Raw genomic sequence first — 20,223 nt, 5'->3', positions numbered from 1 at the left:
ATGCTCACCGCCAGCCTATTGAAAGGCTCTTGGAGGCTGGTGGTGATTGTTTCCTCAATAAAGTTAGTTCCTGTTTTACCTCAATACGAGTCCTGTCTTGTTATTGGGGTAATGTTATTGGGGCACTATATTGCTATGATTCTGTATACTACATTGCCGCCAAGGTTCCCAAAGAGCTATGTTTTCCGATGTCTTTGACGCTAGTCCTGCCTGACGGTTGAAGTTTGTGTTCCCAGTGGCCATGGGGAGAAGGAAGGATTGTCTAGCAGGTGTAACCAGTCGGGGTACAGGTCGTTCCCATCATAACTGTAAACCCAGCCATCTTATTCCCTTGATTTTTTCTTTTCTCATAATAAAATTGGTGATTACCCTATATAGGGCAAGAGGATTGAGAATGTTATAAAAAAAAGTTAATGTTTAATATACGTTATGGCATTTTGGGAGGTTCAGACTGTTATTTGAAAGGCTGAGCACAGCAACTGAAGTGATGGAGGCTGGTTAACACCTTAATGTGAAAACTAAAAAGGTGTTAAAACCAGTGTTAAAAAAGGTATGTGTCTGTTTTAAATGCGACAAATAAGTCATATGATATTTTACCGTTTTGCCAGTGTGATGGAACCAAAGTTCTGTGCATATAAGACCTATCTTGTATATGTAAATTACTAGCATGAGAGGTTATTGTTAAAGGAAGTGTTTCCTATTATAAATGATTAATAGTAGAAAGCCAGGAGGAGGTCATGTTGAATCTGTGATCTAGCCTATTCCACCTTTTTCATTCCACAAAGGGAAATTATGACTAAACGAACAGGAACACTCAACACTGTGGGTTTCTCATTTACTCTTATGGTAAAAAGGGTCACTATACTGAGAGTGCTTGCAAGCGAACAAGTTCACTAATTTGAACTAGCAAAGCTTCAGCACTTGGCAGCTCTACTATGCATGTGTGTGGTCTACCACATCATGGCTGAGCTGTTGGTTTACTTCTAGATGCTTTCACAAAAATAGCATTTATAGTGGATTGGGACAAATTTAGCAGGGCAGAAATTTCACAAACTGACTTGTGGAAAAGGTGGCATGCCTTGTTTAAGGTCAACTTCAGTATGACTCATATATTGCCATGGTTTATGGAGCTGACATGTGCTTGATTTTATACCTCTGTTAGCAGTAGGTGTGGCAGAAACACCTAAACTCAATAACTCAATAAGGGGTGTCCACATACACTATATGACCAAAAGTATCTGCAAAAAAACAAATGTTCCGCACAATATGTACTACAGCAGCCAACTTCATCACCTCTGCCTTGTATATAAAGGTTTTGGCTGTCTGCACTGATGTTTCAACCCATCGAGTGTCATATAAAACGTGCCTATTATTTTATTATAGTGAACTTCATTTGAGTCATTGTATGAAAGAATGACCCCTTTTGCTGCTGATTTATAGTTTCACTTTCATATAACACTATTCACAAGAGTAAAAAATAACCCTCCTTCTACCACGTCACCTGAGATACCTGAAAATATTTATGTATAAACTCCTCATTGCTTAGGTTCACAAGTTCTGTAGGCCCAATTACACTTGCACCACACAAGATAGACACATAAGCTGTTGAAACGAAAATGCAAACATTAACAACCACAGAAGGTATGACAGAAAGCTAGCTATGCACTAGCAATCTAAGCCACACAATACATTTTATACTGTTTTTATATTACTGGAAACTGACAAAAAAAATGAAACACTGGAATTGTAATTGGCAATGTTTTCTCCTTCATTATCCATGCAACATAAAGGCATTGTATTAGGAGTGTTAGTTACATAGTTACATAGTTATATAGGCTGGAAAAAAAGTTCAGCCTTTCCTATATCTGTTAATTTGTTCCTGTTGATCCAAAAGAAGGCAAAAAACCCCAGTTTGACTCTTTCCAATTTTGCACTAACCAGGGTAAAAAAATCTCTCTTGACCCCAAAATGGCAGTCAGATTTCTCCTTGGATCAATAAGCTGTTTCCCCATAATTAAAGATTATATCCCCGAATATTATGTTTTTCCAAGTATCCATCCAGTTGCAGTTTAAACGTCTGTACAGACTCTGATAAAACTACCTCTGCAGGCAGAGAATTCCACATCCTTATTGTCCTTACTGTAAGGACTAAATCTCCTTTCTTCCAGTCTAAACGCATGACCACGTGTCGTATGCATAGTCCTTATGAACAGATTTCCACACAATGGTTTGTATTGGCCCCGAATATATTTATATAATGCTATCATATCCCCTTTGAGGCGCCGTTTTTCTAAACTAAACAGTGACTGCTTTATAAATAAATGCAGCTGAACTTGAATTTATACTTTGAGCAATGGTTCTTTTTAATGCCTGTTCCCTTAGGTCTCTAACAACTGAGCAGTTTCTACAAAAACAAAACAGAAAACAGCCAAGTAAGTAAGGTTAATAGTACAGTTGCTAAATCAATTACCTGGCCAGGTTCGTGGATGCTGAAATCAAGGCCACAAGTAAACTCTGTATGATGATCCACAATCTGAAGCAGGGGAGAGGGCTTTGAAAAATCCCACAACCTATGGATAAAATAGAGTTATATGTTATTATCCACATAATGAACTAGATCTGAAAAAGCCTAACAAACCATTTGTTCTAGAGAGACATGCTCACCGTTTGTATGCTAGAAGAGAAAGCAGCAGATTTAATTTCAACTGTTAAATCATTTGTTTGCGTTTCTTTATTATAAGCACCATGTAAGCCAGTGCTCGACAAGCCCCCAGGGTTTTACAGGGTTGCTATGATGAATCCGGCACCCTATGCTTTCCTGCAGAGGCGTGGTTTAGCGGGTTCCATGAGGCTCCCAGCGGGGTCACGTAATGTGTGTTATGTAACCTCACTGGGTGCCTCGCGGCATTCACTTCACCACACCCCTGCAGGAAAATATAGGGTGCTGGATACATGATGGGAGAGGATAGGCAGCGACATGGTAGTGGGAGTAGTGTGTGTGTGCATACTAGAGTGTCAGAGTCAGTGTGTATATGCATAGTGCTGGAGTCAGCGTGTCTATGTATAGTGCTGGAGTCAGTGTCAATGTGAATGTGTGTGTATATAAGCCTGGCCACCAAGAAAATAAAAACACGATTAGGGAAGAAAAATAAAAACTGGCTCCTAGCTTTTGAACAGAAACAGAAGGATGAGCTATGCAGTACAGTTTCCAATATAGGCTATATACACCACTGTTGCAGAGTGGTGGAAACAAACTGGCTGCTATGTTACTATATACACAAGTGTTATAGAAAGGTTAAAAGAAACTAGCTGCTGAAACTAGTGCAGACACTAGAGCTGCTGTCGAAAGCTGTCTTTTTGGCTGGCTCCTAGATCCAAATTTATTGACATTTGCTGTAAGCAATACAATACAAGGTGGGAAGGCCAGTTGGTGGTACACTGTAGGCATAGACAAATCTGGGTCTTGGTTTCTCAAGGCATTGAGATTGAAATGGACTTGTTCGCAATATAAGAAAACCATAGGAAACAAGTGTAAGATTTAGAATAAATAAGTAAGCTTTAGTCAGGTAGGTGCCAACTTCCACTACTCCTTAAGAGCTGGGCCAAGCTAGATGTTGGTTATAGCTGTACACTGGCCAGTGCAGCTATAATTTAAACAAACAAAAAGCAGGCAATTAGGATATGCCAAGGACATTTATTTTGTTTTTCACTCTTGCAATCCTGTTGTATTTTTATGTACGACCACACATTTATGTATATAAAATACTTGTTTTCCAGCCTAAAATATCTGACAATATAGATAGATAGATTAGATAGATAGATAGATAGATGTATATGATTTAATATATTGCATTTGTTAAACTAACATTATATTCATTAAACCTTACAAACTAGCTTTGGGAATTAACCAAGCTTGAGGCTATACAACAGCTGAACAAATTTTGCTTCATATAATAAATAATTATAAGTTAAAAATAATTTATACTTACACATAATTGTAGTTGTGAGAAAATCCCTTTAAACAGTATATTTTAAAATCTCAAGTGTTTTGCTTTAAATTGTTAATTGTTAGCAAGAGTTATGTAATGGGTTTGTCAATTAATCTATGTACAATATATTAATGACTCAAGGATAATTAGCATTAATTATAAACCTGGGACCACTTCTTTAAACAAATACACTAGACAAGAAGCAAGTTGGCCTGAAATGGAAATCATCAACTTCAGCTGGCAGATGGATTAAAAATAAACACTTAGCAGCTTATTTCCTTCATCTTCTTTTTACGTTGTTTACTCTTTATTATTAGTTAATATTTAAAATCACAAACACAAAGTACATTATGCTATTGCTACGTTTCACTTTGATTGTATTAGAAAAATAATCTTCAAAAGGAAACAATAATTTCAAATGTTCCTTTACTGAGTCACTTCAACAAACACACAAAATCAGCACAGTTTAATCAAACAGGGTTGCAGGGTTTGCTTAGCACAGTATTACTGTCTTCCATGAAAAACTTCAGGGTTGGCAACATCCAGCCCCGGGAAAGTCCAGCCATCTGTGCAAAATCCAGCCACGTCCAAAGCATGTTTAATACATGTAAAAACATAAAGGGGGCACAACAATGATCTATTCAACATGCAAATTTTGATGACCCAAAGTGACTATATTAGGAACTGCAAATAAAACAAAGCTTCTGGCAGCAGCCCAATCTTCAAAAAGAAGCATTCAGCACAGTCATGTTGCATCTTTGGAAGGCCGTCTATTATAACCTGCATTAATGCCTTCATGTCCATTTTGAAGAAAGAGTACACAGAAATGACTAGCTTTTCCTCTTTGCCTGACTACAATTTCCACATTTAAAAAAAAATAGAAATCATACAGATTTTGTGATTCTGTAAGATTTTCTTAGCATATACACTTTAAATTTTAGACTTTTTAGACTATTAGGGAAGTTGTTTTTTCCCCACTTCATAAATATTGTACACAGGATGTATAGTGTTTGTCTGTTATGGAGAAAGAGACCTTGCTGCTTGAAGCACCAGCTAGAAGCATCAAATGCGACAGGACCATAATGAAAGGTAAACATATAATCAAAGTAAATGATAGCAGTGATGGATAGAGAAAAGGAACCATGGGTCATCATATGTCCATAAGAACACATTGTATGAGAAAACAGCATGTAAAAACAATCAGTAAAACAATAACTAGAAGCACACAAAACAGAGCAGGTATGAAATGCCATAATAAAGAAATATAACAACTTTTATTATGATCGCAGTTGTAGATGGGAAATAATATAGCTGTAAAGAGTTAATGGGTAAAAAAACGCATTGATAATAAGTGTGCACTGAAAAATACAAAACCATGACGAGTGGAACCAACACACATCTCAATAATGGGATCTAATGATATGAGTTAGGTATATCTAAAAATATTTCCACTGAACATCATTAGTCAACAAATATAAGACACTTTTTTTAATCAAGGATGGAATGCCCCACATAACAAACGAGGCATGTAACCTGCAGTATCAATATTTGGCAATGCAAGAAAGCAATTTTTGTGTTCTGAGGTAGGGAATAGTCATTTTAGAATGCTTGGGTTGAGCTGCCCATGTTATAAGTCCTTCATTCCAACTTTAACAACAACTGAGATGAGCCCCTTGGGGGCATAGGTTAAGGACTGTACACTAGTGTTTTTATTTGTAAATATCTAATTGTATCTGGGGTCGATTTACTAAAGTATGACTTGCAGTTTTTACTAACTGCACAATACAATGTGAAAGCCAACAACAGTGAGCTTCTCCCGTAAGAAGCCTTTTGCTGCACTGATGTCCATCAGTTTGAATGTATATTATTACACTGACACACATGCTAGCACAAAATTACACACTCATGCTAACACACACATACACATATGCCAACACTCACTCGTTCTATCACACAAATCACACCATCACACTCCTACCTTCATTAGAGCCCTTTTTTACGTTACATGACCACTTTGCTGACTGTGCTAATATTTTGTGTCATTCTCAAAACTTTTGGCCACGACTGTATGCCTAGGTTTGTTCTCTATTTTGGCCATTATAGTGCATTATAGTACAAGATGCACATTTTTCCAACTTAGCATCGTGGGACTACAAAAGTGGTCATAGATGTGAATTATCCATTAGAAGCAGATGTTGATGAAAAGAAAGACACTCTTTGAGGTCTTTTATGACCACAGAGATCTCTGTTAGCACGTCTCTGGTGACATTACATGTTAGGTTTGCTCTGCAATCAGGGGGTTCCCATATGCAACAGAGGGTTCTTCATTGGGGGTTTCTTCTACAGCAGTCAGGGGAATCCTACAGGGAGCCCTCTGGTTGCTGCGTGCAGCTCTGTGACAGCTCTGTCATTGGGCAGCAGCATACATACAGGCACTACAGACCCAGCAAATCCATCCCGCCATCACAGGGATTGAAGGTAACGACACTTAAGACAACTCTGACAACTCACTGCCACAAGTTTTGCCCCAGCTGCCATAGGGGAGACCAGGCTGTCATTTGACAATCTGGTGTCCTTGGATAGTCCTTGGACATGTCCTTGGTCCTATACATGTCCTTGGTCCTATATGACCATTTTTTGTGACCTATCCCATATATCCTAGGTCACAAAGGGGTTAAAGCACACACATATGCATTTATTGGGGTTGTCGGGGACAGTAAACGGCCCCTTTAAAAAGACATAATAAAGATTGGTTATGGTTTAAACTAAGAAAATCTGTCCAGAACATTTCACATTATGTACTAATGTTTATTCTTCTGAAAAATAATGAGTTACTTAAATACTTAACATCAATGTTAAGTGGTGGTAAACTTGGAATTAGTACATTTTTAGGGCAGTCTATTAATAGTGCTTATTTTGCAGTACACATACATTAATAATATTAGTGTTTAGCAAAAATGAATATTCAATGATTAACACTGTGCAGGTTTAATAATATATACTTGACCATCTCAGCAAGCGGCCATTGTACAAAGTTAGAAGAATTTACACTTTGCATGAATTCCAATTCCAATTATAAGTTTAGCACATGTTAACTGACACTGAGTATTTTCTGCTTAACAAGACTTAGCAAGTTGGGAGCAGTTATGGTTGGTAAAACATAGATAAAAACCCTCCACTGTATACAGAACTCTGCGACACAAATCCCCCAGAGCTTATTCCATGTAGAAAATGGTGTGTACAACGGTGTGTGTGTGTGTAATCTCTGTTATATAGCCCTTTATCACTGGTTTGCAGGACTTTACACAATCTTCATTCTGTATTCCCATCCTTCATTTCGCATACATACATTCATTTGAAGTAAGCTAATGGCTACCATTCTCACAGACAATAATAAATTATAATAAGCTGTTAAGCTGGGGTGCGGCCAATATACGAATTTTGTTCTGGATGCAAAACATCAACTGAAGGCAAAAAAGAGAAAAGACACCTGCAATAATTCAGTCTGCACAGGATGTCACTTCAGCAAGATTTAAACGAAGGAATCTAAAACAATTTCTTCTTTAGTGAATAAACCTTTATATGATTATCTCAATCTTTGTAAAAAATAAATCAAAAGCAACATTTGTGCCAACAAATAATTACCAGGTTGTCCCTGGAGCTCTAGTTCTCCCACTTCGTACCAGAGGTAGTAAGGAAAAAAAAGGCAAACGGGTTACAGGCTTGGACTAGATGTAAATAGTCAAAAAAGGGCAGGGAGTGAAGCCGGGAGTCATTTTGGCAGGGAGTCAACAAGACCTACACAAGGAGTAGGAGTGATCAAACACAATTCCCCCAGTCAAAATATAATATGCTGGCCAAGTAATCAGCTATGGTTTCCCAAGTCTCTGGGTGAAACTTGAAGAATATGTGGTTGATAACAAAAGCAAAGTAGAAACATAATAGGGATTTTTACACATCATGAGTGTTTTTAACAGTATCTTTCCTCTTCAATATTTTGAGCCCCAATTCAAGCTTTTTTTTTCCCGCAAGAAGGGTTTTTCTTAACCATCTCTATAATGCTATATACAGTATATACTACCGTGTTTCCCCGAAAGTAAGACAGTGTCTTACTTTCTTTTTATCCCTAAAAGCCCCACTATGTCTTACTTTCGGGGTATGTCTTATATTGGGAAAAAATTGCCACTGACCTGACATCCGGTGCTGCAGCAGTCTGAGCGCGAGGGGGCGGAGCTTCCACCTCCCGCTGCTCCCATCACAATGCAGCCATCAGGCTGCTGGGAATGTAATCTAAACGGCCGGTGCGTGCTGATGCCGCCGGCCGGAGCTACTTTAACACTTTTTTTTTATTATTTATATGGTAAGCTGGATCGGCTTGCCATATAAAGTAAAAAAAAAAGTATTAAAGCAGAGGCGGCCGGCGGCATCAGCACGCATCGGCCGTTCAGATTACATTCCCAGCAATCTGACGGCCGCATAGTGATGGGAGCAGCGTGAGGGGTGAAAGGTCAGTGCGAGGGGGCGGAGCTTTCACCCCTCACACTGCTCCCATCACTAGACGGCCATCGCACCCCCCCCCAGCTCTGCGAGCTCTGGAGCTGCTTAGGGAGAACCAGCGCCTGCGCGCCGCCCTCTGCGCACTCTGCCCCGGGTACCAGGCAGCTGACAGGCTGTTCTTCGGCTTCACCTGCACGGGACAGACTCTCCCTCAAAGCCCGCAGGACTCCCGCGTCCCGTACAGACCGTGGGACGCGCAGCCACGCGCCGCCCGCCGGGAGGTTCAGCCTCTGTCCCCGGTCACCGTGCCCTTCAGTGCTCTGCAACCGGGCGCTCAGCAGCCAGCACTGTGCCGGGTAACTCATCCCTCCTCGGGGAAGAGCTTCGGTCCACCCGAGCCTCAAACACACGATCCCCCGCAGCCGCTGCTCCCGGAATCCCCTGAACTGAGCAGCCTCCCGCACAAGCTTAGGTTGAAGGGGGCTCTGGCGCAGCCCCACTCTTTGTACCGCACGTCACCGGAGGCAAATCCCCCGTGTTTCCCCGAAAGTAAGACATATGTCTTACTTTCGGGGTACGGCTTATATTAGCCGACCCCTCTGAAACCCCCGATACGTCTTACAATCGGGGGTGTCTTACTATCGGGGAAACACGGTATCATTTACCATGAAAAAAATTCTAAAAGATAAAATTAAACAATATATAGTTGTATGAGGTTGTTTTGAGATATATGACCACTATTGAAGTCAGAGTCCCACCATGTGAAATTTGAGGGGGAAAAACGTTTGAGAAAATATTTAAATATTGTTCTTCTATTAGCTCCAACCCTTTTTAAATTTTTTACATTTTATCCATACATAATAATGTCTTACAATATATCATTTGTGTGGGTACGTTAATTGAGAAAGAGGGAAATTACAGTTGACCGGAGACATAGTAAAGACATGAAAATTGCTTTGGTTTTGTAGTATAAAAAGCCCTAGCAAATAAGGGCCAAAATAAGGGCCAAAACCCTTGGCAGGCTTCTCTTCTCCTCTGAGGAAGCCTCTGCATTTATGGGTAACACAAGGCATCCACTTTTACTCCTTAAGTACTTTTGATGTATTTCCAAATCCAAAAGAATTTCACTGAATTATATATATATACACCGTATTTGCTCGATTATAAGACGACCCTGATTATAAGACGACCCCCCAAATCTGAATATTAATTTAGGAAAAAAAGAAAAAGCCTGAATATAAGACTACCCTATAGGAAAAAAGTTTTACCAGTAAATGTTAATTCATCTAAACTATTTTTTTTTAATAAAAACTATGATTGAGAAAAATATTTTGGTTTTATTTCCTTCTATTTTCCAACCTGCCCCCCAGTTATGCACATCTGCCCCAGAAATGCCTTAATACCACAGAAATGCCTATATGCCACTGTGCCCCATGATATGCCTTTTAACCCTCTAAATGCCACTGTGCCCCATGATATGCCTTTTAACCCTATATGCCACTGTGCCCCATGATATGCCTTTTGACCACCTATGTGCCACTCTGCCTCCAGAAATGCCTTATACCCCTATATGCCACTCTGGCATTTAGAGGGTTAAAAGGCAAATTATGGGAAAGTGTGGCATATAGGGAGGTTTAAGGCATTCAGGAGGAAGAGTGGCGTATAGAGGGTTAAAAAGGCATTTCTGGAGGCAGAGTGGCATTAAGGGGGTTAAAAGGCATTTCACAGAGCACTCTGCCTCCAGAAATGCCTTATGCCCCCCATTGAACACTCCCCCGCCCCCCCCCAAACTTACCGGTGCTTCTGACTTCCCTGTCACGTAGCTGGGGCAGCGTGTAGATCCCACGCACTTACGCTGCAGCCGGAAGGAGGCGTGGCTAGCAGCGGGGGTTGTCTGAGTCCATCGCGCAGACCTTCCCCAACTGTCAGAGATCAGAGTTCCCCGCACCGGTGCGGCACCGGCACCGGTGAGGGGAACTCTGATCTCTGACAGCCAGGGAAGGTCTGCGCGATGGACGCAGACAACCCCCGCTGCTAGCCACACCTCCTTCCTGCTGCAGTGGAAGTTGTCTACGCGAATCACGTAGACATCTACACGCTGCCCCAGCTACACACCGGGGACTCAGAAGTACCGGTAAGTGGGGCGGCGGGGGGAGACAGGAGGATCCAGGTCCCCTGCAGCTGCGGGGATCTGGATCTTAGTCGTCTCATAGTCAGACCTATTTGAGGTCTGATTATAAGACGACCCCGATTATAAGACGAGGGGTATTTTTCAGAGCATTTGCTCTGAAAAAAACCTCGTCTTATAATCGAGCAAATACGGTACTTAGCAGAAATATATATAAAATCTAAATATATTTATTACAGAACATTTTTAATTTCTTTTTTTTTATTTTTAGATACACTAACTTTTTAGTATATAAGACATACTTAAGAAAAAGGTCTTTGTATGCCATCTTTGTATGTCACCCTTCATACCTGATCCGTAAATGTATAATTTAACCTGCAGCTTGGACCCCTTAATTACAGCATTGTGCAATCGGAAAGCATTTGAAGGGATTCAGATGGGTTCCAGGGTTGTCAAGATCACTGTCTTTGGTGATGACTTCTTACTCTATGTAAAAAAAAATCCCTCTAACGCTCCCGTTGTTTTTGCAACTCATGGCACCTGGAGCCCCACAGGGTTTAAAATAAATTTGGCAAAATCGTGAGTGCTCTATCTTGAGCATGGTTTACATGCACTGGGAATTAGATGGGCCCCTATACATAGATTATCTTGTATTCCCAGAACTACCCTCAGCTCACAGCCAGCATCCTGTCTCAACTTAGGGGGGTGGACATCACTTCATTTGACTTTTTAGGGTCGAGTAGCCTTTATCAAAATGGAGTGCTTCCCGAAGTTGCTTTACCCTGAGGTATTAACAGTAATGCTCACTATGGCAGATCTGCGTATTTTGAATACTGCATTCTCTAAGTTCATATGGAGAAACAAAAATGTATCTGTGAATGAGGGAATGAATGTTTGTGGATGAGGAAATGAATGTTTGTGATAGCATTGATGTGTAAGTGGGGGAGAAGCATGGCACAGGGAGGCTGTTTGAGGCTAGGATGCCACAGGCAGGCTGTTTGGGGGCAAAGATGCCACAGAGAGGCTTTTTGGGGGGCAAAGATGGCAAGTCCTATGATTCCAATCTGGGTACTAAGCAGGTCCTGTGGATGCAATCTGGGTGTCATGGCTGACATCATAGTAAAGAGGGACAATACGCAAGGGTGTGGGGGTATTAATTCACAAGAGGGTGCCGGTGGGGGCATCACAAAAATTAATACTAAAAAGGGGTGGGATAAATATACAATATGGGGCTGGCTGAGGGCAATGCCCAAGGGTGTGGGGTTCGGTGTGGCAGAGCCTGTCCTGGTGTGTGTGTTTTGATGTCAGTATGGCAGAGCTCGTCCAGGTGTGTGTATTTGGGTGTCGGTGTGACAGAACCTGTCCTGGTGTGTGTAAGCTTGGGTGTCATCATGGTAGGGCCTAACCTAGTGTGTGTGTGTGTGTGTGTGTGTGTGTGTGTGTGTGTGCTTGGGTGTCGGCCTGGCAGAGCCTGTCCTGGTGTGTGTGTACTTGTGTGGCAGAGCCTGTCCTGGTGTGTTTGTGCTTGTGTGGCAGAGCCTGTCCTGGTGTGTGTGTGTGCTTGGGAGTCTGTGTTGCAGAGCCTGTCCTGGTATGTGTGTGCTTGGGTGCAAAGCCTGTCCTGGTGTGTGTGTGTGTGTGTTTGGTCATCTGTTTCCTGGCACTTATTGAAGGAATACATTGAACTACTTAATTTTTACTTAAGCAGAGATAAAACGCTCTCCTGAATTTGTAGAGCACTTCAAAGGACAAAATATTCTAGGCCCAGAAATCAGTGAGAGGAAAAGTAAAGGTATTGTGTTATTTACTCTATTTCAATAAGCAGCTCTCATCACAAAGGTAGACACTTGGATGGTGGTTGGGTTCTTCAGAGTCTGTGAAACCCAATTTAATTGTCTGACCTGATTTCATTATGCTCTACAGGGCACAATTCCCTTTGGTTTCACGGGACTGTTGGGTAATAAATATATAGTTTGTAGGCAATGTTTGGCAGTACTATTCCCACCTAAAAGTATCAGCCATTGGGCAAATGTTTTCTGTTTCATTACACTTACCCTCTGGCTAGTTAATTCCATTGAAGACTTCACATTCAGTTTTTTCTGCAGTGCTGATTTGCAGAGCTGCAATAATAAAACAGCCAAAAAAAGCTAGAACCCCCCCCCATACTCTGCTGACATATCGACACTTGTGCATTATAAATGTCCAACTGGGATCGTTTCTACAAATTTGTCCCTTTACATGTTTTTTATCCAACTCAAACTGTGCTCAGAATTTTTGTTTTAGTTGGCACCAAACCAGTAAAGGAAATTAAGCTTGATCACATAAATAATGTGTCCTCTTGCACTGTGCTGTATCGTTTTAGAAACTGGTTTTAGAGATAAATGAAAATTAAACAATTTACTGTAGACAGTAGGCTGACTAAGCATTGGCAGAGGTTAAGCCATGGATCCTGCTGCAATTAAACAGAGCACAATTGGGTTTCTGGCTTTTGCTACCTGAAAGGGGCAATTAGCAAAGTGATAGATCTTTCCAGTTCACCAGCGCTACGAATAACAATGAGATTTAAAAGTAGGAAGCAGAGATAGAGTAGGAGGGAAAGGAAATGGGGAAAACGCACACTGCTTGAAGCTTGGTGAATCAATACAAAGGAACAGACTAAATCACTGATTGTCTTAAATGCACTATGCAACTAGCTGCCATTATATAAATGAATCTAGTTTTGCCTTTAGCTCTTCAACATTTCATTCTTTTGCGGCAGCAGAGACTAAAAAAAAGTGCATATGAGGCGAGGGTTGCTACTATGGGACACATACCTTTTCTGTTCCCAGGACCTTAAATATAACATATTTGCATTCTTTTTTCACTGGGTTAAGTTACAATTGTGGATTCCGTAATCTGAGTTTGTTTAACTGTATGCACAGTTGTGTGGAAAAGAAACACTCTTAAATCCTATGACTTTACATATCAGGATATAATAACAATCACCTGTTCCTTAGTAGGTCTTGAAAATAGGTAAATACAACCTCAGATGAACAATAACACGTGCCATATTACACTGTGTCATAGGTTATTCAACAAAAAATAAAGCCAAAATGGAGAAGCCATGTATGAAAAACTAAGTACATCCTTAGTGCTTTCATAGGAATTAAGATGCTAAGTAGCAGACAGGTGCTGCTAACCAAATGCCTTTGATTAATTGATTATCAGCAAGTGTGACCACCTCTAAAACAGCCAGCGTTTTAGCAGTTTGCTGATATTAAAACATCAGCAATTGTTGCTGCCTGTCAATCTGGAAAGGGTTATAAGGCCATTTCCAAACAATTTAAAGCCCACTATTCTACAATGAGAAAGATCATTAAAAAGTGGAAAACATTCAAGACAGTTGCCAAGCTTCCCAGGAGTGGAAGTCCCAGCAAAGGGTCATGCAATGTCAGATCATGCAATGCTCAGAGAAATTGCAAAAAACCCAAGGGTTACATCTCAGACCCTACAAGCCTCAACATGTTAAAAAGTTAATTACAGTACATTTAGAAAAAAGACTGAACAAGTTTTGTTCGTGTGGAAGAGTTACCATGTTCTAAAAAGAACATGGCAGCATAGTTTAGGTTTGCAAAGTTGTATCTGAACCAACCACAAGAGTTCTGGAACAGTCCAAAACAGTTTTGGACAGACAAGACCAACATGGAGATATTTGGCCATAATGCACAGCACCAGGTTTGGCAAAAACCAAACACAGCATGAAATACCAGTTCATCCCAACAGCTTTTTGGAACAGAACTACATACGAGGCTTAGAACAGGGTTTATTGATAACCTGGTCTTGTATTTTAGACCTTTATAAACCTCTTACACAACTTAAAGGGGCAGTAATGTCTATTTGTCATGGATCAGTGAAGCAAACTGTAAATCCAAAGAAGACATAAGCTGTAAATTAGCTGCAGGTTTTGTTTGATTGATGATGTGGAGCTGCCAGACCCAGGCCTTCTATTAAACTACATTGAACAATCAGTACTAGAGGAGGGTTCAATACATTGTACAAAATACAATGCTGAACAGACCAATTTTTTTAATGGAGGTATCCTTTCGTTCTGGAAAAAAAATCACTAAATGACAAATGTTATTTGTGCACTTTGGCAATTAGTAAGAATCGCTGACATTTTTCAACTGAATGATTGAGGCACTTAGACTAATTATTTTATTTAGCACCGAATGCCAACAATGTCCCGAAAGATTATGACACACTCGACAGACAACAGCTGTCACTCACACAGATTTAAACTGGCAATTGTACTTAATACGTCAATGCCACATTAATACCCATTTCTTTCTGTGGCACATGGAAGCAGTCTATGAGAAACTATAAACTACTCATTAATCATTTGTTCATAACATAGTATTCTTATGTAAACATAATCTTCCTAGTTGATTACGTTTAAAGAGACACTACAGCCACCACATAAACTTTAATGCATAGGCTCTGTGGTCTCTTTAATTGTTCATGGTGTCTCCCTTGCAAATGGGGAGATACTAAAGGACACCCATATGCACTTACCCCTTTCCCACACCCTACTTTCAGAAGAATGCATATTAAAGTGCACTCACACAGTACTTTTATCAGACATCCCAACCTGCAAAAGGTCATTTCAAGGAGGTGGCTTCACCGGCCACTGCAACGCCCCCAGCCACAAACACGTATGAACAAGGACATGACAATTTATTATGACAGAACATAGCTATTATTTAACTACATATTGCACAGTTGCTAATGTAAATAGCTGTTCTACTTATTTTGTGCTGCAGCATGTTTGGCAGATTTGAGCATTTTGCTGGAAATATCAACCTTGTACCAGTCTGTGTCAATAAATTAGTTAATTTTGCAAGACATCAAATTCACAAGAGTTTTGTGAGACAGTTGACTTCTGAATTCCTTAGACATCACAATTAGAATTTGGCAGCACCAAAAGCAGTTTCATCAAATGGCAGAACTCTTTGAATCGCAACTTCCCTGTACTCACAGATTGTACTTTGGACAGCTTCCCCCAGAATTCATCAACTGGCAAACTTTTGTAGTTTGGCACCAGTCCCTCAAGGTTAGTTGAGACATATTCCAAGACTTCTAAGGGGAGCTGTTCTCTGGTATTTGACTTGATTACATTTGGAAATCTCTATGCCAAAACCAAAATCTGCTCTGGATTCACTTGGTTCTCCATATTGACCACTCACATATTCTTCAAGATTTGGTCTCTCATTGGGAACTTCTCAAAGATTTTTCAATGCTCCTGACATAGACTGCTGGACATCTTTAAAGAACTGCTTTGTCTTTACAGCTTGCCTACCGAGAAAACTGATAGGTCTCTCTTGTTCTAGTTAACCTATCAGGATGAGTCACTCACTCTCCTGGTTTCTCCACAGACTGTCTAGCACAAAGGAGGACCAGAGCACAGGCACTTGTGTCAAAAAGAAATAAAAAATAAAGTAACTCTGGGCTACTATAATAATTATTAGACTTATGCATTCGGATTCGTAGGAATTGCAAATTTACCAAATTATGGTTGCGACAGAATGACCGGTCATACAGCCTGGCTGCCAAACAAAGATAGCACAGGTAGGAACTCCATCGTTTTACTAACCCCATTAATAGGATTACTGCCAAGGGAATAAAAGGTTGGATACATATATCTGTGGGTCCAAATTCACTCACACTTTTGCTCACTTGAATTCTTGTTCACTCTCTCAGGCTTTCTGAATGTTTCCCTACTTTCTCTGCCGACCATTTCCGCTTCTGCCAACCACTTCCGCATCTTCTTGATTTTTCCCCTTCTCTTCACTTTTCTATCTTTAATCCTTAATCTGCTAACTTCTATCTTTGTTCGAATCTCCACGGACATAACCCATAACCTGGCGTGAACTTCTTCCAAAAGGTCAGAGCTGTCACGTTTACCTCAGTTCATCTGAGGGAAAAACAATGGTGCTTTTTAGTGACATCTTTTCCTCCTACTGGAGGATAAGAGAGATGACGCAATCGCCACCATATTGCCCTCAGTTGGTGCTTTTGGTGATGACCTCTTCGGCGATTGGAGGATCAGGAAGGACGTCACTACAGCTCCACCATTTTGGAGGAAATTGCTAGATTATATCTGCGGAAATGCGGACAAAGAAATGAAACACCAGATTAAGGATTGAAGACGGAATATAGAAAAGAGAAGAAGATGCAGAAGAAGATGCGGAAGTGGCCGGCACAGAAGGTAGGGAAACAATAAGAGAGCATGTGAGAGAGTAATTGATAATGAGAGAGTAAGAAAGAATGAGAGTGATTGTGGGCAATGGGCAAAAAGTTATTTCCAAAATTTAAAATGTAATTTCCAAATGGGCAGGGAATGAAGTTTATTGCCCGAAAACTAATGGGCCAAAAACGAACCAAAAATTTGCCCGAATCGTTTTTTGTCCATTTGCACATGTCTAATAATTATCCACCCAAATGTAGTAACCTTTATGCAAAAGTGGATCCCACACTATTTTCCCACTAAGCATCCAGAAGGATCCTTCCCCTGATATATCCTGAAGGCCACAGTGTAGGTTTGTATAACTTTATGCCATACCTTGAGCATTTGACGGGATATACTGCCTAAAATTAAATCTGCCCTTGAAAAGAGCAATGGACTCATCAATTTAAACATTCAGTCTGTGCAACAATAGTAGTGTATGTAGTTTTTAAAAAAAAATATCTATTATTCAAGGGTCAAGGCACAAAATGTCCTAATTTTGTAGAGGCCAGTGGGGTGCCAGGTTTGACATTTGCTCCCTTGGTCAGCTGACAGCCACTGGGCAGCATAGATGTTAGATTAAGCTGTAAACAGCTCAAAAGAAGAAAGAGGAAAAACAACTAAAAATATATCACTTGGCTCACTTGCATCAACATCACGTAAGGGGGGAGATTTCAGGCCGTAACATATTTGGAGGTACTCAACAATGGTCAGGCAAAGGAACAGATTCCATGCACCTCATTTTAGGAGGTGGAACTGGGGCATCAGCAGCATCTGACATGTCAGATATTGGTTCAATATCTCACGTGACACTAGACACATTAGATATTGGCTCAATATCTGACGCTGCCAGTGTGGCTTTTTTTATTATTATTATTATTTCTTCTTCCTCCATAACCTATCCACTTACCAAACTTACCTAACACTATATACTAAAATATATTTTTTTCTCCCAAATCTCTCTAACCACCCACCAAATTAACCTAACACTAAAAAAATGCACGACACCTCTCTATTGTTTTATGTTTTCAGTCAAAAATTTGCCTAGCTCAGGGTTTAGACAGCAAAATCAGCAGCTCTTCAAGATGCCACATATCAGCACAGAAGTGTTTTTATTTCCTAAGCAGAAGTAGCAAAAACTGTCACAAAAAGGTTAAGTGCACATAAATAACATGATCATTTAAGAAGTTGACATACATTTCTGGCACTTTCAAATTCATATTCAGGACCACAAAAGATCATGAAAGGACAGAAACATTATTGCAAATGAGTAACAGCCAGGCTAAAATTGGTGTAAAGCTTTGGGAAATGTATAATTGCAGTAATTGTGTTATTCTCAGGGTAAATAATAATACTACTACAGCATTCAATGGTAGGGGTATTCCATCCTGAAATGCTGTAAGATAAAATGTGTGTAAACATCTACAAAGTTAATTAATATTACAAAAGTTTTGCTTAATTGTGATATAACACATTCACATTTCCAAAGAAAACAAACAGACGTGATTATCTAAAATATTGGTTACTTAAAGGGAGGCTCTCATGGAAAAACAGATTTATTTTTCTAACATTAGTTTTATTTACTACAAGGCAGTATGATAAGCAGTCAATCAGAGCTTGAACACATATACAGTATACGATAATTACACATCTGTCTAAAAAATAAAATACAGTATTTTTGAAAACTCATTTTTAACATGATACAGAAAAATTAGGGATTGGATAATGTGTAGTAAAGGTGTTGTCTGCCAAATGTACTTAGGGCTAATATATGAATACATTTTGCCAGTCAACTCTGCATTCCCTTGGGAAACATCAAACTGCACATTATTATAAAGCATTGATCTCTTTACACATTCATTTTCTATTCCATTAAAAGCCTTCTCTTTACTCACTTAAATGGTATAGTCAAACAATACAAAAAAAAAGTCATCATAAACATTAGCCTTAAATAACTCTTAATTGAAAGAATGAGAACTAATATGTTAACAGATTTTCAAACAAGCTATTTTCCAAATAAGAGTGACTGGTAAACAAAGACAATACAATCAGTAAAATATTCTAAAAAAAAAATAAAAAAATGGGATCATTGATTATGCAAAAAATCATTATTATCCATTGGTAAAAACTACTTACATTATTTTTATCTGTATACAACACACATAAAAACCCATTAAATAAAATAAGCATATGTTAAGTAGCCTAGTTAACATTGGGCTACAAATCCCACCACCCCTCAGCAAAGGAAGGATTATGCGAACCGTAGCGAAGCAACAGGTGGAGAGAGAAAATTTACTCATTGTTGATCTAACATGTTATTCATTGAGACTGTGGGAAAATGTTTACTGTAGCACCTGTCAGAGCAGATTTCTTTAAAACGAGCTGTTTGGTTAACCTTCAGCATCTAATTCATTGAACACATAAATGAGCGAGGAACAGGAAAGATATTAACAAGAGGTGCAAAAATAAATCCCTTTCTTTCCTTACATAACCAATCTGAAGATAAATGAGTAGCCTTTTACGTAGAGTGGTTAAGGAGCGATTGGCACACAATATTATTGAACAAATCAGGAAACCATACCTTACAGTAAAATCGTAGGAGCACGACGCCAGAACGCTTGATTGAAATGGTGAAAACTGAAAAACATTAAAAAGTACATATTCAATAGTTAAAACAGAAGGAAAAACATGGATGGCAAACCTATTTTAATAAAAAAATGTGCTAAACAAGATACAAATTTGTATTTTTGCTGGAGTCCGATGCATTTTAGTGTATATCCTGGTTGCTTCTACTAAAACCAGGGTACCTTCCTTATTCAACTGTAAATAAGTAAAATTGTTTTGTTCTCTCATGACTTGTCGACTAATGCTGACATACCACACATATCCAGTATATTTCAAATCATCAAGCAGGGTGCTTTTATGAAATACATACCGTATATACCGGCGTATAAGAAGACTTTTTAACCCCAGAAAATCTTCTTAAAAGTGGGGGGTCGTCTTATACGCCGGGTACTAACTTAGAAACCCCTAAAAAATGCATCCACCGGGTACTTACCAAGCCGGAGGTTCCCACAAAGCCACCAATCTCTAGGGGAGGGGCGAGTGAAGAAGCCGCCTCCCCTGGGCCGGTCTTCAGGGCCGCGCCAAGGTAGGTGCAAGATCATGATCTCCCCAACTAGCCCTGATCGGCAGGGCTGGTTGGGGAGATCACGACCTCCCTCTAACTAGCCCGACATTAGGGAGCTCGAGGTCTGGCACTTCAGACCTCGGCTTCCCTGCTCTCTAATCACTACGTGCCGGCTATTGATGCCGAGCGCAGGGATGATGTCATGTCCCGGCGCTCG

General features: G+C 39.9%; 1 protein-coding gene across 2 annotated transcripts in view; it reads right to left on the bottom strand.

Annotated features, from left to right (window-relative positions):
* The window catches only part of PEX7 (peroxisomal biogenesis factor 7), a 91,709-nt gene that overhangs the window by 12,466 nt on the left and 59,020 nt on the right, over positions 1 to 20,223 (bottom strand). The window contains exons 8-9 of one of the 2 annotated variants that reach the window (XM_053461040.1): positions 19,458 to 19,513; positions 2,471 to 2,570 (exon numbers count right to left, since the gene is read on the bottom strand). In XM_053461040.1, the coding sequence (XP_053317015.1) occupies positions 2,471 to 2,570; positions 19,458 to 19,513 (156 nt within the window). The remainder of the gene's footprint in view (positions 1 to 2,470; positions 2,571 to 19,457; positions 19,514 to 20,223) is intronic. The other variant, XM_053461041.1, reaches the window with a different exon arrangement.

This window comes from Spea bombifrons, chromosome 3 (genome assembly GCF_027358695.1).
Source record: "Spea bombifrons isolate aSpeBom1 chromosome 3, aSpeBom1.2.pri, whole genome shotgun sequence".
Classification (NCBI taxonomy): Eukaryota; Metazoa; Chordata; class Amphibia; order Anura; family Pelobatidae; genus Spea; species Spea bombifrons.
The sequence above is the reverse complement of the archived record's forward strand: the minus strand, read 5'-3'. Positions and strand labels throughout refer to the sequence as shown.